This window comes from Jatropha curcas, chromosome 10 (assembly GCF_041381405.1).
Source record: "Jatropha curcas cultivar XTBG-Jc1 chromosome 10, XTBG_Jcur_1.0, whole genome shotgun sequence".
NCBI classification, from domain to species: Eukaryota; Viridiplantae; Streptophyta; class Magnoliopsida; order Malpighiales; family Euphorbiaceae; genus Jatropha; species Jatropha curcas.
In genome coordinates this window covers 9778285-9801839 of record NC_143160.1, presented here as the reverse complement: position 1 = coordinate 9801839, position 23555 = coordinate 9778285, and the positions used below count along the sequence as shown (strand labels likewise).

Sequence of the window (23555 nt, the reverse complement as noted above, 5' to 3'; positions counted from 1 at the left end):
TACCTCAAGAAAAATTTTTGTAATGTACATATAAATAGAGCTCAAAAAGGATTAGTGCGAGTTGGTTATGAACATACAAGGCATGGCAAATTTTGTGCCACAACAGCTTACAAGCAACACCTCTAACTGATTATTGAATCGAAATAACCTACTTCTAAGCCCTATATGTGATGCATACGCACCGGCGCTTATATATTAGGAACCCATTTAAGGTTTCCAACCTCAGCTAGTCAAATGTACAGAAGGGTGTTTTCTGAAATTAAAAAATCTGAAGCATATGGACAAATTCCAGATTCTATACAAAAATATTGTGGCAGATAAATTACTTCGTAAATGAAGGCAATAGTAATTTAAGCACAAACCCAGTTCTCGAAATACTCCTTCCTATATTTCAACGTTGTCCCAGTCAATCGATCTGTTTTCGAAGCCATTATCTGAATGAAGTCCGTTCTTACCCAGTCTGGCCATCATTGCAAGACCTGGATAGAAGATTATTAAATGAATGAGTAAAGAAAACCATAATGGAAGGAAGAACTATAAATAAATGAGTCCAATGCCAAGTGGCTGATTATAGCAGGCAGCATTGGCAAGTGCAATGTAAGCTGCTGTTTTAAAGAACAATAACTGATTAAACTGTAATAGACACTGGCAACTCAACAATACAAAAAGTTATCGATCCATTTTGTAACATGAGTGAACAAGGTTTTAGGGTTACCACAAAGTGCATATTAAATAAAGGATGCGTTAATGGAAAAGAAAAATGAATTGATAAAATGCAAAGAAATAGAAAAGCAATGCAAGTATTCAAGGTTATGCAGGGCCCATGTAGTACAACAAGGAACAATTAATTTATACCTTCAACCATCTTATAAAGAGCTGACCACCAGCCATCTCTGGAAATTTGATATTCATCTAATGATTCTTCTATTATTTTGACATGCTTCCCTTCCAAAACTTCCTGCAAAGTTATCACTGCCTCCTTTGTTTTCTTGAGGATACAATTTTCATCCGCAATTTCCAAACGCTGAAGGTCATTCTGTGATGAGGTGAGGCTAACAGCAAGGGCAAATTGCGCAGCAGCAGTCCAGCGAGAAGAAGCCACCCATTTTCTCTGCTCATCTAACTGTTTGTTCTCTTCTCTTCTGAACCTACTCTCTCCTTCCCCTCCTAGTACCAAATTGCGCAAGTACTGAGCATTTGCAGCTCCTGTACTTTGGACCATCCGAGAGAAAGCACTATTTTCGTTTGATAACAGCTCCTCTGGTGTATCATATTCCAAAACCTGAAGAAGACGATGTATGAGACATTCAAAAAATAAATGAAAAACATAGAGATCAATGATCTAAAATTTCTACCAATTAAGAATCTGCCTGTGCACTAATGATAGAATGTTTGCAAGAAAGAGAGCTTTATTTGTTCATATTGAAATGGTAAATAACAGGGATAAATTGAGATTACTGTATTCACCAACATTTAGTATAAATGCATAAAAATTTGTGATAGGCTGGTGACCCGTGATCTTCAGTTCTGTAATGACTAAAGGTCATCATAAATGACAGGCATTGAACAGTAATCTCAATTTATCCCGTGGTCATCAGTTGTCTGTAATGAAAAAAGTTCATCATACATGAGAGGCATTGAACAGTAATCTCAATTTATCCTGTGGTCATCAGTTGTCAGTAATGACAAAAGGTCATCATAAATGACAGGCATTGAATAGTAAAGATTGCCAGTGTCGAGTCCTCGGCAAAGGCATTCTATCTGTAGAAGAATACTCAAAATGGCATCATTTTCTGATTATGGAAAATCAAGAGCATATAATGCAGTTGGCAGTAGTAGCTTGCAGACACAGAATGATGGCAATAAAAATAAATGATAGGCATCTATTGCAGCTGCAGCTGCAGCTGCCAGTGACTAGCAGTGACTGCCAGAGTAATATCAGCACCTGTTTACACAGCATCAGCTGTTAGTGATATGGTTATTGGTGGTTAGAACAAGTAGCTGTATGCAAGCCTAAGGATCACTAGTAATGCTAAAAGGCTCAAATTTGTTTGGATTTTGGAAAAATGTTACTGAATTTGCAACAATCATTTTCCAGAAATTACATTTGATGCTCCATTGACCAGAAAATAGAAGAATATAGCTTTCCATATATCTTCTAAATAATGCCAAAAATAAAGCTTCAGACTGAAGGCCTACCTTGCCAGAATCAAGTAGAAGGATGCGATCACAATCGATGATGGTGTTAAGTCGGTGAGCAATGATTAGCATTGTACATGATTTGAATTCTTCTCGGATGGTTTTCTGAATAAGAGCATCAGTCCTTACGTCAACAGCAGCAGTAGCTTCATCAAGAACAAGTATCTTTGATCTCCGCAATAATGCTCGAGCAAGACTTAATAATTGTCTCTGTCCAACACTGAAATTCTCTCCAGCTTCGGAAACCTTGACAGGTGACATGAAAGATTATAGTTCAAAGCCATAAGAGAAAAACACAAAATTTAAACAAATCCAGTACAGAAGAATTACCATAGATCAGTACAATACCAACACAACAACATACATCAAAGCAATACATGGCATGATTTAAGGAATGACCATAAACTTCCAGAAGAGACAGATCATGACTATAGAATAGAAAAAATGGTCTGTAATATTACAGACAATAAACATGATTTTGCTCCCAAGGAATTTATATTTATATATATATATATATATATATATATATATATATATATAGGGAGGGGAAGTGGGGAGAGAGAGAAAATGAAGAGACAGTTAAAAAAAAAAAAAAATTCATACAGTTGGTATAGAAAAGCTCTGAAGGGACTAGTCAGGTTCAAGCTATCTCTTAAAAAAGGTTTTTAACAAGGGAACCCCCTCCTACAATGGCTAAGCTTGATGATGATATATTAACCCTTGCATGGACTTTTTACAACAAAGAATTATTTTCCCCAAAATCCAAAATAATAGAAATTTAAAATGAAATAGCATGTACCTCAGCATAAAGACCTAATGAATTTCTTCGGATAACATCCTTTAAGTGTGCCCTCTCTAAAGCCTCCCAAAGATCAGCGTCATTGTGTTCATTGAAAGGATCAAGGTTAAACCTTACAGTTCCTAGAAAAAAAAAAAAAAAACACAAGTTAATTATCACACTCTTATAATCATGAAAGAAGACCGATATTATAAATAGTACGCACCTGAAAAAAGAACTGGTGATTGTGGTATAATACCAAGTACTTTCCTTAGATCCATCAAACCAAACTTTGCAATATCACAGCCATCAATGGAGATTCTTCCTCTTTCCAGTTCAACAATTCGAAATAAAGCATTGAGCATGCTAGATTTGCCTGCACCAGTCCTTCCAACTATCCCAACCTTGTCACTTGGAGAAACTGTAAAGGTCAGTCCATGTAGGACCGGTGGGAGTTCAGGCCTATACCGCAAGACCACATCCTCAAACTTGATTGATCCTGATGAAGGCCATCCTGGCGGGGGGCGGTTCCCTTCAATAATCGGAGGAGCCTCTGATGGCAAATCTATATATGTGCCAATCCGCTCCACAGAATTTAAACTATTCTCAGCTAAACTTGCTAGTCTGAGTACAGTGGTTAGCAAACCCGTAATATTTAAAGCATAACTGAGAAGCAGACCCATTGTTGATGCATATGCCTGCTGGTTCTCTGCCCTTCCATTCTGCATTACTGCAAACGTTGCTGTAAGCCATATCATAAGGCCTCCCACTGTTTCCAGACGGATTGCAAGCCAGCGATTCCCACTCATGTTGACAAGGGTGAATCTGATATTGTTGTCCATAGATCTACCATTGATCTCAGCCATCCGGTCGTAAGCTTTGTATGCACGAATAGTTGAAAGACCATTCAGAGCTTCTCCAAATTGTGCATAAACAGGTGATCTACTTATAGAATCCAAGCGCTTTACTTCACGTGCTGTGCTCTATAAAACAAAGTAGTTTTTTCAGATGAAACTGCACTCTCAAAACAATGTAGCACTTACAAAGAGAAACTATTTATCTACCCAAATGGCTCTGCAACAGTTCCATCCCAACTATGCTTGTAGTAAAAGGGAACAAAAACATAAAAAGCTATTTCAAAGTCCAACATCAAAGCGCTGTTAAAGTGAAATACAATATTTTTACCACTGTAAGTACTTGTGCTTTTATGATATGATTTTAAACAAAATGATCCACAATAGAGTAAAGGTAAAATCACAAACAATTATCAAAGTAGCACTCTCAAAACAAAGTAGCACTTACAAAGAGAAACTATTTATAAAATCACAAACAATAGCTTTTATGATCTCCCACGTCAACTAATGACAAAGACGTCATTATGAAATTCCAACTCAGATCCACTGGCCAATTGTTTAAATGGCTTCATTCAGCAAAAAGCATGCTGTAAAGGAGGAGGAACAGAGAATAAAAGCAATGATCTTCAAAATGAGTTCTAGTTCTCAAGGGAATCCAAATTGTTGGAATAAGGCTTCAACCACAGATAAAAATCTAGTGATGAATATGATATTGCATACCCATCAAATTTCATCCAGCTATTATTTACTCATAGCATATAAAAAGATTGGTGTGTATTTACTACAAACAAGATATTCTAGTGCTTAATTAAATCAAAATACACTATTATCTACGAAGCAAGAATCTATTTTAACACCTGACGACAAAAATAATATGAATGATAAAATATTTAGCAACCTATGCTGAAGTAAAAGGAGACAATTGGCAAAAAAGAAAAAAAAAATGCTAATTTTGCATGTTGGATGAAAACAACAACGAAAAGTTTCATTACCTGATAATATAGGTAGGCACCATAAAACACAACCAAAAGCGGCATTATGGCCCACAAAGACATGGTGCTCACAATTCCAATAAGTACAAATGTGGAGAGGAGCTGTGACACCTGACCCAGAAACATATTCACAAATGGGGCAACATTCCGATCTATATCACCAAGATCCTTCGCAAACCTATTAATAATACGCCCTAGTGGATTTGTGTGAAAGAAGACCATTGGGGCTCTCAATATGGAATTAAGCATAGCATCATGCAGTCTTCTGGCAGCATAAAGACTTGATATGATTAACCAATATGAATTTAATAATGTCACCAAAACCTAGAAAAGGAAAAAGGTGAATCAGTTAGGGTCAAAAAAATAAGAATTTTCCCTTTAAAACAATAATTATTGATGTCAAATGATATGGATGCTTCCACTTTCTTAGCTTACATTGCAAGTCTAGTGATTAAATTATACTAGAGAGGATTGTCACAAGACCACTAAACAGAAATATTCACAATAGAACATGAATCACTCGTCATCTGGTTGATCCATACCTGGCAAAATGAGAGAATGGAGTAGATGAGGTTATAGTAAATAGGACCATGGCTCTTTGTAGTGACTTGATCTGTCCAATTACTTAACCAAGTACTAGTTGAAACTCTTAAAACTTCTGTTAGGACATAGCACATAAAGAGTACCATTACCACCCATGCACCTCCTAATGCATTCTTGTACCTAGAAAGAGATTGAGACTGTAACCTTTAGAATTTAAGAGAAAAACAAAGACAAGCTGTACAAGTGAAACTAACATATTTACATCACACAATGCGTAAGTATCAGTACAACAGTCACTTTTGAAAAAAGCCTCCCTTACTATCAAATTAGACGAGTGACTAGAAGGAATATTAAAAAAAGGACGATTAAAAGATAAAACACAAAGGACAAGCCAACAATCATATTTTTCAGCAAATCATCAAATTTAACTAGTATAAATAATTGAAACATTGCCATCCACATTTTATTACCTCATTAAAACCTTCCAACTGATAACACCCGTTTCCCGTTCTTCCTGCTTGATAAGAACAGACTTGCCTTCCTTTTGTTTTTTCTTCTCGCTTGCATTCTTTGGGAGATCATTCATTAACCCATTAGCAATGGGCATTGAAGAGGTTTTATGATCATCAGTTTCACCATTTTCCTTTTCTTCCTCATACTCCTCTATTTTTCCTGCATTTTCCATTAGTTTTTGGAACAGCATGCCATTATTGGAGAGCTCCTCAAAGGTTCCCTCCTCTTTCACCATACCCTCATGTACCAGGATAATTCTATCGACTTCTGAAAGAAAATGAAGCTGGTTTGTTACAAGAACTCTCGTTTTCCTGCTCAATTCTCCCTTGACGCATTTATCAAAAACCTGAAGATAATTGGTAGGTGAACGTTAGGCAGAAAATAAAAAATGAAATTACAATGGCTTCATCATAAACAATAATATCTAGGATAAGTAGGACACACAAAGGGATGCAAGGAAGATATAAATTCTTTAATTTATAGGAGGTTAACATTGTCATTCCCTGGATTTGAGCCTGGGGATACCTTGGAATAGCAAGGAGGGTTTAAAAATTGGTATCGATCATGGTTGTTGTGTCAAAAATACACAGTGCCATACTGCACACTACTGTGAATTTTCTAGAAATAAGTAACATGAAAAATTCATATTTTAAGTCTACACATGAATACTCCTAACATCAAAAATATATTATGGTTCAAGTCATAACTGAGTAGTTGATTAATAGTGTTAAAAATTACTTAACAGAAAAGCAACTTCAAAAATTTGATATATTCTATATTACAAAAAAGCACTTAAAACTTAAAATCCAAAAGGATAATTTTAAAATAATTTTGTAAAACACGATTATTTAATAATGGAGTAATAAAGGTGAAACTTGACCTAAATAGAATGTTATAAGAAAGCCCACTTGTATCATGTATGGTTTTATGAAGACGCCTAAATAGGAGCTAGGATTTGTGAGAAGAGTTAAAATGATAAGGAACACACACAGACACAAAAAGATATAGAGAAAGAGGATGAAGACTGAACTAAAGAGCCAACTAGGCACATCCCCCCCCCCCCAACTTATTTTTCTATTCCAATACAGTTCTTGCATTACACCTTGCAATGCCACCATATTTTGCAGGACAGGGCTGAGAATTAGCAGTTTATTTAATAGCCCTCTAATATGTTTGCAAAAAACTCCAAATGCAAGCATGTTGATAAGTCCTTTTATTTCACATATCAAGCAGCAGTCAAGTATCCCACATTTTTTTGTCCTGAAATTGATCTTGAGTCTCAAAACCACATACAAAAAACATCAGCACAATGGATGTGAGATGCCACATGATCATAATACAAAACAAAATTTGGTTAGATCAGTCTGAAGGAGCAACAACGATAACAAAACAAAAATTCTGTTAAAGCATATAAAGCATAACTATCTTACTTGTCGAGCTACATGAGCATCAAGAGCACTTAGAGGATCATCAAAAATGTATACGTCTGAATTGGAATAAACAGCCCTAGCCATGGAAATTCTCTGTTTTTGCCCGCCACTGATATTCACCCCTCTTTCACCAATCTCAGTGAGATCACCGCCCTGGCAATCAATAAACATGACAAAGATAAGAAAATTCAGGAACTAAAATTGTCCAAAAATTTGAAGCTCTCATATCATGAAAGCTAGATAATAATAATAATAATAATAATAACAACTTTCTGAAACAACTCACTGGCAACAAGTCAAGGTCATGCTGCAATGAAGTCACATCTATTGCCTTCTGATATCTTGCTGAATCAAAGGCAGATCCAAATAATATGTTGTCCCGCACCTGAAAATAATAGATTCTGGGGTCAGCAACTTATTATGAGTCAATTCAATAACATGGCAACTACAATTAATTCAAGCCCAACAAAGCACCTTAACCACATTAATGAAACCAACGATATGAGATTTACAGTTATCCACAAAAGCCACTAACATTAACATGGGAGTGACTTGCATATACATCAGGGCCTTTTTCTTTTTATGTTCATGGACAAATTACAGAAATACCAAAACTCCACACAAAATATACAGAGGCAGAACTAGACTTCCAAAATTGAAGGGCAAAAAATAACAGTGAGAAATAAAAAAATTAAGATCGTGGACTATGTGAAAAAATTTCAAATTGTGAGGTATCATAGTTATACTTTCAAGACATATAGAATTTAATGGCCATATGGATCAATCCAAAGAAAAACATATGAATTATAAGCATGTTATAACTTACAGTTGCATTAAAAATCCATGAAACTTGTGGAACATAAGCAACTGATCCCCTAATAACAGCACTCGAATCTGATATTGCAGGAAGCTCCCCAAGCATTGCTGAAATAAGAGATGTCTTTCCCTCTCCAGTACTACCAACAATTGCAACAAGGCTACCAATAGGTATATCCAAATTGATGTTTGATAACGTGGGCTTCTCCGCCTGGAATAAAAAATTTAATGCTCAAAAAATTAGAAGCATTTTCTCCAGCTTTGTATATTGTATGATAGCTAAAGAAGCAACATAACGCTCAAGTCTGTACATGTGAATAATTTTATCTTTACAAACGTGCATATTACCTACTGCTGAAATGAATGTGTTGATTTTCATGTTACAGACTATACACACAACAGCATGCATGTCAAAAACTTTTTTAAGCTAGGGTTGGCACTTTTCTCATCCTGAAGTATTGATGCAATAAAGACCCATAATCAGTGTTTATCAAAGGGGAAAAAATACTGTTTAAACAAAAAGAAATAACTATATTTTTAATCAATACAAAGTTACCCCGAATATAGAAGACTGATGTATCAAAAGTGATGCACATATGATCATAAACAGGCAAAAAAAAAAAACATGCACACATGTGGCCTAAAGCAGTAAATTTGATGAATTGAACCTTTGAATCCCAAGAAAAGTATCCATTTTTTATTGAGATGGCTGGTTCTCCTGGCTCAAGTGGAGGGTTTGGTAGAAGGATTCTCTCTTCAGATAGAAGTAGCTCTTCCAAACGCTTTAAGGACACATTTGCATTTACCACCTGTAAGATTACAGCACCATTAAAAAGTTAACTACACAAGCAGCTTGGACAAATGCAAGTATATAAAACACATCAATTAGGCAAACGAGATGAAATTAGAACAAAAATGAGGACCCATTATCAAAATTAAAAGTTCTCTATAAAGAATTGACTGAAAAATTAAAACTTCTGAATTTAATGTGTACCTTAAAGCAAACTTGGGACTTTTGTTTTTTTTCATTTCAAGAATTTTGCCTTCAATATATCAGCCACTGATTAGGTTAGGATTCAATCACTTTTTGGCTAAATTTGCTGACCTCTATTTTAAAATAAATTGATTGTCAATTTTAGGTAATAAATTAAACAAAACAATCTAAACTAAGTATTCTACTAAAATGTATTAGATAAGAAGTAGCACCTAAATTAACTAGAACAAGAAAACTATCCTAACAGTTAGCATTATATGCAACATCACAGTAGTGAGCAGAGTATAAGATTCAACACAAAGAAGCGAGAAATGGAAACCTGAGTGATTATGTTAGGAAGCATGAAGAGGGGAAAGCGAAGCACAGAGAAAAGGGAAAGCGATGTAAATGCCCTTGCAGGTGTCAGATCTCCCCCAAGAAAGGTGAACATACCAAATGAAATCACAGTCACCACCACTGGGAGGCTGTTTAGTATAAAACCATTCAACTGCAAAACAAGCAATGATCAAAGGATATTATTCATCAGCTCAAAAAGAAAAACCTACACCCAACTGTCTGCGCTAAACATCCATGTTGCAGATCAATAAACCAAAATTCAGTCACAAGTATCCATGTCTGGAATGCAGAACAGTTTTGTTTCAGGTACAAAAAAATTCTCAAAATATACAAATTCAGTTTCTAGACATGAGAATTTTTAGGATGAATTGACTGAGTGCAACACAGACAAAGACATGGAATTCAAGTTTTTCAACTGATATGTTTTTCCCCTTCTCCTAAAACCAATGACAGCCCCTGAAGAATGTTTTGATTAAGTTGAGGTGCTCACGTTGTTTTTCTTTTTTATTTTTTCTGGAGTCCTAGCATTGCTTTTCTATATCATAAAAAAGTTCACAAAAATCCAGCAGGGTCCTATCAATTCTCTTATCAAGTTGCCATTTTGAAGCATCAAACTTATGTTCCATTTCCATGCTATAACTCTTTTCATTGTCTTGGTCATAAAGATAATGGGGAATAAATCCACAAACATGTATGTTTTGCCATGTTTCTTTCAAGACTGAAGAGCAGGTTCTAAGACACACAACCCAGTATCCAGACTGGGATAATAAAATTACCAAAATAATAATTAAAAATTGAAAGCTGATAGAGTGAAAGAAAGCATCAATCATTTGGAGTTTCCAAATTATACTGCAAAAAAAAAAAAAAAAAAAAAAAGTATGAATTTCATCAAATATGCTCAGGCCATACCGCTCCCAATAAAGATGCTTTCCGGAACCATGATAATTCATCATCCCGGACATTTTGAACTTTTGCCTGGAAACTATCCTCCCATGCATAACATCTAAATCATTTTCAACAGAAAAAAAATGTCAGTAAAATCGCTGTAAGAAAATGAAGGAAATTTTGCTCAGAATGTATCATACTTCACAGTGTCCATTGCTGCTAAAATTTCATTCATGAGGCCAATTCTCTTGTCAGTTCGCTGCAAGCCCTCCTTGGACAACTTCTGCATTCTGCTTATAACTAATGTCTGTCCCAATATCAACATGCACATACAAATATTATGAACTATCTAATAAAAAGAATAAATAAAAATATGTGCATCAACAAACTTATAAGTTAAAGAATCAAAAGTCTAAGCAACTCTGAAAATGCACATGCCACCAGGCAATTCACTCAAAAATATGAAAAAGAAAATTAAACAAAAACAAATGTACCCTCCATTATTTTCGTCTGGTGTCTAAACAACTTATGGGATGAGCTATTGCATTACCCTTGATATGCACTTTTGACATTCAATATGTCGTTTATTGAGTTACAGGAAAACTTGTGTCATCTTTTTCTGTTTTTCATTTTCTTTCTCAAGCTTCTTTACAAAACATGTCATTCTGTTGGAAATTGGAGTACCCCATATCGGCCAAGCAAGAAAAAGGAAAGGGGCTTATAAAGTTCAAGCCACCAACCAAATTGGATTGGGCCACCTTGGTCGACGTATGCTATGTTGAATCCCAAGTACAATGCTGCCCAAATGGGTGTCCTTGGGATCCATGTTCAAGCCTCCACAGGATAAAAGCCAATGGAGATATGTAAGCCGTTCTATGTGATAGGAAGTGGGTGTGTAATGAAGTAACTCAAGGACTTATGGGTTCTAACATTTATTCACTTATAAACTCATGTTCTATTGTATGATTCTCCCAGACTTGAGCTCTTTGTCCTTAACAGCTAGCTTTTGAGGTATGATTCCCAAGGTCATAACAATTGGTATCAGAGCAGTGAGGCCCAATGGCCATAGATCCAAGACCGTTAAAAAAGGCATGGTGGGCAAAGCCGCAGCGAGCCAGAACCAGGTGGACCAATGGACTAGTCAAGGAGAGCTAGACCCTAAGGGCAAAGCCAAGATACAGGGTCAAGTGACAACTAGGCCTTAACAGGTCCAACCCAGTTGCACTTAAGGGGAAGGATTGGAAAGTGGAGCATCACACTTCAGCCAAACAAGAAAAAGAGAAAAGGCCTTATAAAGTTCAAGACACCAAAGCAAAAAAAAAAAAAAAAAAAAAAAAAAAAAAAAAAAAAAAAAAAAGAAAGACAGAGAAATGAAGTGGGAGAGAGAGAGAGAGAGAGAGAGAGACGATGAAAAGGACTGTTCAGCCCCAGTTTTTGGTTCAGTCAAAAGGTAAGAACATACTGAACCAAACATTTGATATGTATTAAGACATTTAATGCATAATTTGAAGAACACACATAAAAACATAAACTATGATCCCTCCATTTAATCACAGTAAATTGGAATTGGAGTTTAAAGAGTTTTTTCCTTTTCTTGCAGCATGAATCACAAGTATTACAGATCATACAGTATGAGTGAACAAAAAAGGAACTTTCAAATACCTGTATGGGAAACAGAAGCACTAGCATTAATGCACCAAGAAGTGATGCAACACCCAGCTGCTGGAAAAGCAGAACCATTGCAATGGTAATACGAAATGGAGCTGACCACAAAGTATGAAGCGATTGGCATATTTGCTGTTAATGAAAATGAGAAATGAGTCATAACACCAACCAAGGTCTGTTAACAAAAGAAAAGTTGAAATTTGGAAAAAGAAAACCAGATCAGAGACTATTTTGAAATTACAGGTGGCATAACTTGGCTCATTAACATCTTTAAACCAGAGTCAGTCTTCAAATATCTACTATTACATTTGTATCAAAGAACCAGAGAGAAAGTACTCAGCATATCCTCATTAAACTAATACCATGACAAATTTTTATAAACAAATTGAATGGAATGGCAATCATATTGTCTCTAATCATTTATCAAGCATAGTAAACAGAAGATTGTAATGGAAGAACATGCCTGAAGTGCTTCAGCATCCGTGGTCATTAAGTTGGTTATTTTTCCAGATGCAAACTTTCGCCGACTCTCATGGGTTAACCTCAGAGATTTCCGAAATACAGCAGCAATCTGAATGCATAAGAGACGCAAGATACATTGATGTATATCATAATTCAGAACTTTCAATATTTACAAGAACCATAATGAAATCTAAATTTGACATTTGTTTACACCACTAAAACTGGATTAACAACCCATTTAAACAATCTTCCATTCCTCCCCTATGCAACCCCAGCCCCTGCCACACACTCACCCCCCAACTCTCTCTCTTTCTATCAAAATCATAATGTCCAGCAGGATTGAGTTGACAATTTTATCCTTCTTGCCATGTCCAACCAAATGCTGATTCCAGGTTTCAACCAAAACAAGAATGAAATCTGAAATCCCTGATCTCTATTTTTAGGTTTACACAGTAACATTCATCAGAAATTTTTTTTTTTCTGGTATTGATCTGCGGTAAAACTAATCCACTTTGCTCATGAGAATTTCTTTAATAAAAGATTCATTTTAGTTACATTGATTCTCATGGTTCATTTTGGTATTTTAGAATGAAATCAAAATAGAAACTGCATGTACAACTAATCAACAAGACAATCATATTACCAGAGTTGATCTCAGCCGATAACCAACACGCATGACATTTTGGAAATACTGCGCCTCACATAAAACGCCAAATACCTGAAAAAAGATCGCAAAATTTACACAGTATGGGTGAATAAGGACATGCAAGTAATAATCTAAAAGAACACATCGAATTTTATGAAAATAAATCAAAACAATACGAATAAAGACAAGGGGTAAACCAGAATCACCAAAGCACTTGTAATCTGATATACAAAGCATTTTTAATCTAAGGCATTTGTTACACTATTTCATCATTTTGCTTCTGATAATACAAATAATTATCAGTGTCACCTCCAAGCATTCTCCTCAAAAAGGCATGGAACCAAATATGGGAAAACAACAAAAGGAAGAACCTTTATTTGTTTGAGAATAGAACAACACCCTGCAGATTCTATCTGGTAAATTAAATCATAAGAGAACATTTATCAGTATATTCGATAGTTATAAATGCAGATTGTCACTCATTTCTGTGGCAATCATTAAATTTTTCTATGTATTGTACCATGAAAATAGGGCACAAAAGTACTTTGAATGAAGTATCAATGTTCAATATTGAGAAACAAGTTCCCATTTTAAGGATCATCAGTCCCTTACTAACCTAATCATACTGTTGTATCTTGAGTGATCATGACCTATAGAGTCCGGGCCATATTTGTCAAGTTCTTTGCTTGACATATAACACTTATATTTCCTACATATGCAACAACTAAGCCATGCTCCTGTCAGCAAAAATGATTAATGTGGCCGCTCAGTAACCAGTTTGCTAATCACTTGCTATAAAACAATGAGAGAGTTGTTATAGATATAGGAAACATAAGCCGTGTCATCTTGCCTATAATGCAGCATAGCTTGGGGATGTCTAATCATACCACAGGCAAGTTGGGATGAAATAATTGAACTTGATTTGCTTTGCTAGGGGGGTGGATAAGTTTAGTTGATACTCAAAGAAATAGCAAAACAAAAAATTTCATGTTGTCAAAAGAGCAATCGCATAACAATCTAAATCAGAAGGTAAATGTAATACTGGCAGAGTAGAGAATATATATCATACCACCCCAACAAAAATTGAGAAAGCATAGACATATCCAATCCAAGCCGGATCGCCTTGTTGCATAGACTGCATGAAGTTGACAAAGTAAAGTAAGTAAAATACTCTTGGAAAACATTCAGTGACAGAATAACACCTCCAATCAGCCAACTTAAACATCAAACCCCATGTTCCTATCCCCTCACCCTTTAAAAAAATATCTTCAGAACTCTACAGCTATGTCAGACCAACATTGGATCTCCACCATAATATATCAATCCTTGGAGCCTATTTTGCATGGAGCACCAGTTAAGATGTTGGAAACTAATTTGGGAATGCTATTTAGCTGTTTTAAAGATTTTGTAATCAGAATGTGTGATATGCACATTGAAACAAACTTGAAATGACCTCTAATCAATACTGTTAACATAGTGCTTTTCTTATTAGAAACATGCTAATGCCAAATATACCCTTATTCTATAACAAGAAGAAAAACAACATAATACTATAATGTGCTGCCGATTATAGATGAAACAACTCGCATGTTGTAAATAAGGAAGCATGGCAATCACAGAGACAAAATATACAATATTAATCTGCATTCACGATTATTTGTTCTTCCCATTGAAACAAAATTAAAGGATTTACATAAACATTATGATAAATATTTTAACCAATGTTGTACACAAACATAACTGCCTCATTGCAAACAATCTTCATCCAATATTATACACCAAAAAAAAAAAAAAAAACAAGGAAAACAAAATAGATCTTCAAGGAAATTTACGATGCAACCTTCTTTGGGAAAACAAGAAAAAGTTTGGATCGTTTATCCAAAAAAACAAGGGCAAAGAGGAGCTAACCTGTAGGAGCTGGTTCAATATAAGTGGCCCCACAAATTGGGAAGCATCATTGCCAATCTATGAGTTTGAAAAAATAGGAACATATATGTCAGATATGTAAAGCTTCTTGAACAAAAACCCACAATAACATATATCCTCAAGTGCCAGCACATATTACATAAGTTTGCTAAAAGACAAAATAAGTCATGTCTTAGGAAATCAATGTATAAAAAATTATCATACAACTTTCTTTTCAAGATAGAATGAACTGGAAAAAGAATAGCAATTTCAAGGTATTATAAGTTTAATTTAGATACACTGTTTATTTTATGAAAAAATTAAATATATTGAACTTAACAGTTTGGACTTTGGACCACATGTATGTGATCTAAACATAGACATGCAATACATATACACAATGCACAAACAAATATATACACATGAATATATAAAGGCGAGACAAAGAAGAAGATGCTCAAAAACACTAGTTTCTAGAATTGGATAGTTTAAAATCAACTGTCATCAACTAGTCCTAAATCACTTTTCAATGTTCATAATATCATGTCGATATTGATACCGGCTTCTAATTTAACAGCCATAAAAAAATCTAAACTTAATTTTGGAAAGATGGGCACATTACCTTCCAAAAGCCTCCCCACCAAAATCTACAAAAAGCAAAGAGAAACATCAATCATATGCATGTACATATGTGTAATCATAAAGAAGCAATTTTCAGACGTGAAAAAATCACTTAATATAACAACCAAAAATATAGCATCCCTACAGCATTTGATTTTACCATCTTTTACATCTCAAAATAATTTAACTCAATCATATATTATTGCAAAAATCAAACCCATAACTGAATCAAGTCATCAACACATTCACTGGTTAAGGGATCGCAAATCAACAACAAAACTTTAACACAAGTCAACTCAACCTACACTAAAGATGATGATCATTTTTTCTTTGTCCACCCTTATAGTTTGCACAGGACAAGTCAAATACATCTTGGTTAATCAACTGCAAAACAAAGCAGTTCTTTAACAATGAACACTCAGATAAGCTAAAATTTCACTAAATTAATCTCAAACATTTAAAAAGGTAGAATGATTCCTTAATAACGCATGCTTATGTTCATTGAAATATGCTTAATATTAAGCATGGAAGAGATGAAAGAAACACAAGACATGGATAGTTGCAAAAGAACCACCCAACATGAGTAAGTTTGAGCTCATATAATAATAACAATTTTTATTGTTCAATAAAACGCCTAATCTACTCATTTATCCTCAACTTTGCATGAATTCTCAATTTTATCAAATTTCAGAATTTATCTCAATTGTGTCCTAAAACTTTAACATTAGTTACAATTGTCTTCTATCTTGAGCAAGCCTAAGCCTGTGCATACATGGCATTGATTTGCCAACAAGAAAAGTACCCACAATATAAACAAAACAGCACCATATTAATTAAAAGAAAGAAATGTTTTGCAACCAAATCCCCATGCAACAACTTCTAAGCTACACCGTTTAACTTAAGCTTCACTCCCAACACTTGTTACAATTACATTGAGCAAGCAAGAACAATAGGAGGTAGGTAAGTGTTTTAAGAGAGAATTTAAAAATCCATTGATGATTCTTTGACAAAAGAGTGACCTACCCAACAACCGAGAGGCATTACATCTACACTACCAATTTTAGTGGGGTTCAGTGTTGTTAGAATCGTACAATTCACAGTATGAATCATATGATTCGCATCGAATCTGAGAGAAATCAATGCGAATCTTAAGGATGAATCAGAGAGCACCCTGAATCGGAAGAGAGTCGCAACAAATCAACGATTCACGTAAAGTATAAAGAAAAAAAAGAACTAAATAACGCGTGCAAACCTATTCCTAATAGGAGTAGGAGATTAAACTTCACATATATTAGAAAATTAAATGATGCAGAGGCAGAAAGATAGAAACAACAGTACCTGGTTGGCTTGATTCACAAGAACAAGAAAAAGAAAAGACTTTGGGAGGGAAGAGAACAACTTTGTTTTCAGAAGAACAAGATGATGTGGTTATATTAGAAGAAGAAGAAGATGATGATGAAGGGCTTGAAATTGGAAATGATAAAGATTAACGAATGAATATGATACTAGTTTGTTTTATATTTTTAAATTCTAATTTAATAATTTGATATTTTGAACTTAGGAACAACAAAAAATTGTTAGGTCTATTTAGTATATGATTGATATTGGAATTTTCAATTGAATATTTAATATCTTTTGATAAAATTATCTGAAATTAGAATTTTAACTGATTCTCAAAAGGTTATGGCGAATCTTATGATTCAATTCGATTCTCGATTCTCAATTCAAAAAATGAGGCTTCTAATTCACGATTCGATTCTCGATTTGATAACACTGGTGGGGTTTTAGAGAAATTTGTTGTCCATAGGAAAAAAAAAATTGAAGTTTTTTAAAACATATGAAAAGGTAGAGCAGAAATGAGAAAGAGGTTTTAAGTTATATTTCAAGTCTTAACTTTAACTTTTGTACTTGTAGCAATAGGAAGTTGTACTCATCACAATTGGTTTTACATTATTTTAAGCTTTAAGTGTGCAAATTTGGAAACTTTAACCTTATTTTATTAGGCATTTTTTAATGGGATAGGGTTCCTGATTTCTTTTTTGTTTTTTGTTGTATTAAATTACTATATATTGATTAAATTAATGATATGCAACTATGCAACCATACTGTATTGTTGGTTTTTTCTGGTTTTTTTTATTAATTTGCTAGAAATCTGTGTATCACTCTCTCTAGTGACACCTATGCAATCTCATTTTCATAGATATAGGATATTTGTTGAACCATGGCATAGAGGTACTTTCTTGAGTAAGCTTGTCATATATGACGAGGGTCTGAATATAAAGTTAATGAACGTTAAGGAGGTTACTTACAAAGGTATGATTAGCAAGAAGAAAGGTTTAGGGTATAGATATATAGTTAATGTTGCATATGGGAGGCCTCAAGCTAGTCTGCAGAAGGGTTGAAGTATGTGTCAACTGATGAAGAGTTCTTTAAGATGTCAGAAGCCATAGCAATCCAGGAAATTGTATGAAAAATAAATGCAACAAACCCCCATTTGCAAAGCGAAGAACAATTGCACAATGTGGATTTACAATCAGGTGAATATCATATGACTTTATGATAATGCAAACAAGGAGCATGCTAGTGAGTAGGGATGACTGTGGTTAGGTAAGTGTATATCAAGAGTAAGATAAGATGATCGTGACACCAAATCTAGAGATGGACATGACCAAACTGTAAGAGTGACAAGGAAAAAGAGGTTGAACACATAAAGCCAAAAATGTGACCACTAAGTGTTGAAGCTTCCAGCAAGCACAAGGTTTGGTAATGGAAATCAATTCAAGGTTGCAGTAGGAAAGTATGGGATCACTCAACATTATGATGTGAGATGGATAAGGACATGTGACATAAGAATGGAGGCAAAGTGTCAAATGCGATACAAACGGAAAGTTTATGCCTCTAGATGAAAGAATGAGATAACTTTTGTTATTAAGTTGTTGGAGTATGACAAACAAGCAACAACAAGATGGCTAGGAGACCCATGTCTAGGATTACTACTAAGTGCAGCAAATGGAGAACAGTTAACAGAAAGATATACCATATCTATCAATAGCACTAGCTGTTATAGAGCTAGGGATAAAGTATTTGAGAAGTTAAAGGGGGACTTTAGAATCTCATTACGCAAGGCTTAGATCATATGTACTTGAGCTATAGAGAGTTGTTCCAGAAAGCACATTTGTTTTGAATGCTGATAAGAAGATAATATTGGTAATTTATCAATCTTTAATTGGTAGTATATGGAGTTTAGTGGCTCAAGGAGGGGGTTTATTGAAGATTGCAAACCTCTAGTTAGTACTAGTAGCTTTTCTCAAGAACTTGTCAGTTGAGAACTCTTAAGTGCAATTGCTAAAGATGGTAGAGATGGAAACAATCAAATATTTCTTGTTGCTTGAGCAGTAGTTAGGGCAAAGAAGTTTTACCTTTGACCTTATGATGTTATTGTCAAAAATCTTGTTCTCAAATTAATATTCATCTCCTGTCTGTAATATTACAGTATTAAATTTGAATATTATTTATTTCACATTTAGGTGATTTTCTCCACATCCACTAGGTTAGTTTTCTCCAATTCTATCTCCTCTCTTTCAAAATCATAAAATAAAATATTAACCATGACAACTATTAACACCAAAAAGACTTATATAACTAAATTGTGGTGATAAAAAATTAAAAAGATAAAAAAAGACAAGTTACTTTTACCTTGCTCCAAGGCTACTATTTAGTGCTCTCAAAAGCCATGGTCTAGGCCTTTGTGATTCTTCAACCCAACATTTTTGGAACCTACGGATAAGTTGGCAAAACACATCAAGCAACTTTTGGTACGAAAGAAGCATGTTAGAAACAATTGAGGAAAACAACAATGAACCTATTATTCAGTGTTTCAGTTCGATCCCATGTGTCTAATTTCCATATATCCTTCTCAGTGAGAGGCCTTTTGTAACCTAGCTTCATTATAGGATTCATCCATGTGAAAACAATTCCTAGCAAAAGAAAAATGAATCATAGCACAATTAGGATGCTGAACAACTTTACAAATGGCTACATTCTAAAGAAAATAAAGAAGTTACTCCACATCATGTCATATGGCCAAGCTGAGTTGTAAAATGATCAATGAAATGATCTTAGCGACTTCATCGATATCCATTTTCGAACAAATTAAGCCAATTATAACAGCTATTGGAGACCCATAATACATCAAAATAAAGTGTACTTAAGTATTAGCTTGGATGTATAGCATTTAGAAGAGCATGTAAACTTAATAAAAAGGTAAAAACTGATAGCGAACATACTATAAAAGTTTATTTGTTATTGGTAGACCAACCATTGCGAGTTGACATGATTTTTTTTTTTTTTTGTCATTTTAATGATGACTTCTGAAGCAAAAGCTGAACAGAGTTACAGATAAAAGGTAGAGAGAATAATAAAGTAAAATTGCAATTCTGTTTCTAACACTAAGAACATTTATAATGAAGGTATACTAAATCGAAGAGAAACACATGTATATACAGCTATAACAAACTAATTAATGCTGGAACGAAGTAATCAAAAATGAAATAGTTTATTCTAATTAACATTATTTACATTTAAGAATAATGATTAATAAACCATTTAGCATGCAATACCATTTTCAAGTTTCTAGCTATAAGATATTAAGGACGTATACATTAGAGTATACATACTGGAAAATACGTTGACATGCCGCTCAGGACATATGTACTCTCCTCCAGGAAGTTCTTGATATTCAGCATCATCAACATATTCATTCCGCATGGGAGTGTAACCAGGGTAAGGATCCAAGTTGGGAACATACACAAGCAAAAGCATTCCAAACAAAACCTAAACCAAAAACAATAATTATATCAGGACTACATTACCATGCTTTTAATGTGACTAAGATGAGAGCCAAAAGGTTAAACTTCCTATTCTAAATAGAGTACAGAGGCATTATTTAGTTATCTCTGGCCAGTAGAATCAATATAAATTGCACAATAGCCCCGGTGATCCTAATCATGTTTTGCCTTTCATTCAATATTATGAAGTGCTGCCAATAAGCCCAAACCAAAGCATAAGTAATCAGCCAAATTAAATAGAGGAATATAGTGTTGATCTAGAGGCTCTACAAGTTCTTCCAATTTTGGCATCCAATCATGCTTCCTACCAAAACTGGCTAGAATAACTTCCAACAAAGAAAATTGGATAACTTTGTAACTGGAGAACAGCCAACGATAAATACTATTGAGAAGATAAATTTTCCAAATAGTAGAACCCAGCTGGACAGAATGCCATATAGCATGCCTGGCTAGTGGGGCCTCGGGTTATTTAACGAGCCTAAGCTGTTGCTGTCTGGTGTCCCAGGAGTGTCACATTTCCACACAACTACAATTAGCCAACCTAAGAAAGCAAGTACCAGCCTAACTCACAAGATTAACTGACCATTACATAAAAGGAAAACACAAGCAATGTGAAAGCAGGGAAATTAACCTGTAAGGGTGAAAAGGTAAATGGAGCAACAAACCTGAACAAAGACCTCGCTGATATATAGATACAGCACGGAACTGCACAAACAATACACAACCATGAGTCTGCCATTGTCTAATAAATGTGTTCAAAGCTCAACTCAAGGAAATCTATGAATTCATGTCATGTTTACCCCAAGATATACAAGTTATTCGTAACTACGAAATACAAACCTATTGTAGAACTCTTTCACTGTGAGAACAAGATTAAACATCACTGCATCTCCCACCAAAGTATAAAGGACCCCAAATCTAACAAACCACCGTAACTCACGGATGTAGATTTTGGTTTCCACACAAGTCATGACAAGTACAGCGCACCAAGCAAGAGCTTCTACAATCAAGGAAACAATCTGCCAAAAAAATCACTATTAGTTAAATAGGCCAGGTAGAAGACTGAAGACCTCATGGGTAAGTTCTAAAAGACTAAAACTATGAAGTTTTACATGAGAAGGAACAAATACAATAAGTATAGCAAAATAGGCTGCTCAAAAGATGACATAATATAAATTGGCATTCTCAAAATTCCATCCCCTAAAAAGATGCATATTATTTTATCCCAAAACAAAATTCAAACATCTGGTTATCCCTAAACAGGAATGAGTTATTGTTGTACATACATCTGATTTGCACATTCATGAGAAATATCTGACATATTAGAGAGAGGTACATACGAAATAATTAAGCTCCTCATACAGAAATGTAAAACAGAACAAAAATAGAACAATAATGAAAACGAAAGAAACCCACCTCATATGGAGCAAGAACCCTCTGTCCATCTATATTCAGAACTGAAATTCCCATTATCAATCTGAACAAAGGCTCTGCAGTAGAATATGCAGCTAGTAGCCCCAAGAAATAGTTATACCAATTAGACCTCAAACAGAATCGCTGGACCTTGAAATCTTTCTTAATGAGCCATATTCTATAGAAGCAGAGAGCCAAGAGAACCAAATGAGAGATGACCACCACCAGAGAGTCTACAGCACAAGGAGTATAAGCACCGAAGGCATTTTCCACAGCCCTTGTCCACAGCCCATTTGCCACTGGCCGACAATACCAAACCAGCGGCTCAAAGGCCATTTTCCTATCACTTATTGACCACTATTCTTCACTAACTAGATGCATAATCCGCGGAGAAATCTGCAATAAAACACCACCACCACAGATTAGCATTATCTCTTCCTTTTCTTTACTTGAACAAAGCACGAAGTATGTTCACAAATATAAATGGTGTTTCTACTTCCATATTTCTTCTGTTCGGTTAACCAGAAATTGCTTGCAGGGAAAGTTTCAGGAGGCAAATGAAGGAGCTCAAAAACTCCAATGATTAATTTTGAAAAAAATAAAAACTTTTACGTTAGAGAAAAATTTTTGGCCATTGATAAATCAAAAATTTTCACAGTAACCAGAGAATCCATAACCTGTAGCTTAATTACATTAATAAAAAAATACAAACTTCAATAATAGAAAAATAAAAATGTAGCTAAAATTCACAGCATTAATAACAATACCATTTTTTCCTCAAAATAAAAAATACCATTAAACACAACCAAAAAATAATAATTTATTTAAAAAAAGAAAAAAAAAAAAAAGAAGCTTACATATAATACTCCTTGTTCTATGAAAAAAGACGTGAACTTTCAATAAACAAACCAAAAGAGAAAAAAAAACAAATCTTGAAAAACAGAAAAGGAAAAGGGAAAAACTCATAAAAGCGAAGAGAAAAGGTTAAATGATGTCTGGAGCTAAGAAAGTGAAAGAGAGAAGTGTTAAGAGAAGGACTGGAAGAATCTGCTTCTGCCTTTTCATTACCTGTTTGTTCGGTTTTAGAGCTGTTAATGTGATTATGAGAATCAAAAACTAAAGAAAAGGAAAGCAAGCTTATTGGAGAGGAGAAATCGGAGAAAACAACCAAACAACAAAATTTCTTGTTAAGAGAGAGAGAGAGATACAGAAAGAGAAAGAAGCCAAACAGAACACGAGTTTAAGAGACAGAGCAAAAGCCAACACATGACTGTTTGTTTTTTTTATATATGTGAATATTATTGGGATCAAAAACCAAATTATAAATATTTAAAATATACTTTATAAAAAAAATATTTTAAAATGTACCTTCAAACAAAATATTTTAAAATATTTATGCTTTATTATTATTTTTATCTCACCATGGTATTTTAATTTAATTAACTAATGATGTGCTAGATTACATATAAAATTTAATTTAATTATACGAGATAGCTAACATTTTTTTATTACTAATGTATCTCTTTCCTTCTAATATAAATTATTGACTTTCATCACAATAAAATTAATTACACTTAAATATAGAACATTGATACAATACGGTAGTGGTCCAATATTTATATAAATGAATTTGACATTTTGGCAATGTAAATAAAT

The 23555-nt window shown here is 34.3% G+C and overlaps 1 protein-coding gene across 3 annotated transcripts; it reads right to left on the bottom strand.

The window, feature by feature from the left end:
• Window positions 1–23162, bottom strand: LOC105636878 (ABC transporter C family member 2). Of its 3 annotated transcripts, none has more exons than XM_012220271.4 (28): window positions 22968–23162; window positions 21903–22295; window positions 21327–21505; window positions 21152–21191; window positions 20316–20472; window positions 19502–19616; window positions 19336–19416; window positions 15641–15665; window positions 15022–15078; window positions 14183–14248; window positions 13111–13185; window positions 12469–12576; window positions 12003–12137; window positions 10541–10647; window positions 10365–10458; window positions 9439–9606; window positions 8794–8934; window positions 8136–8336; window positions 7596–7694; window positions 7310–7462; window positions 5837–6225; window positions 5366–5546; window positions 4824–5147; window positions 3204–3960; window positions 2999–3120; window positions 2200–2445; window positions 856–1282; window positions 1–479 (listed from the first exon to the last, which is right to left on the bottom strand). In XM_012220271.4, exons 2-28 carry the CDS (start codon window positions 22233–22235, stop codon window positions 385–387), a joined length of 4875 nt encoding a protein of 1624 aa, XP_012075661.1. In that variant the 5' UTR covers window positions 22236–22295; window positions 22968–23162; the 3' UTR covers window positions 1–384. The 3 variants fall into 3 exon arrangements, with proteins under 3 accessions (XP_012075661.1, XP_012075662.1, XP_012075663.1); XM_012220272.4 differs by lacking the exon at window positions 22968–23162 and adding an exon at window positions 22757–22907; XM_012220273.4 differs by lacking the exon at window positions 22968–23162 and adding an exon at window positions 22396–22418.
• Between the last annotated feature and the right edge of the window lie 393 nt (window positions 23163–23555).

Excerpts from the sequence above, each read along its gene's own strand:
- LOC105636878 (XM_012220271.4), bottom strand. The coding sequence starts at position 22,235 with ATGGCCTTTGAGCCGCTGGTTTGGTATTGTCGGCCAGTGGCAAATGGG. Across the intron at positions 20,473-21,151 it reads TCAGCGAGGTCTTTGTTCAG|GTTTTGTTTGGAATGCTTTT; the intron begins GTTTGTTGCTCC and ends TTTTTGGTTTAG. Across the intron at positions 5,148-5,365 it reads CCATTCTCTCATTTTGCCAG|GTTTTGGTGACATTATTAAA; the intron begins GTATGGATCAAC and ends TTCCTTTTCTAG.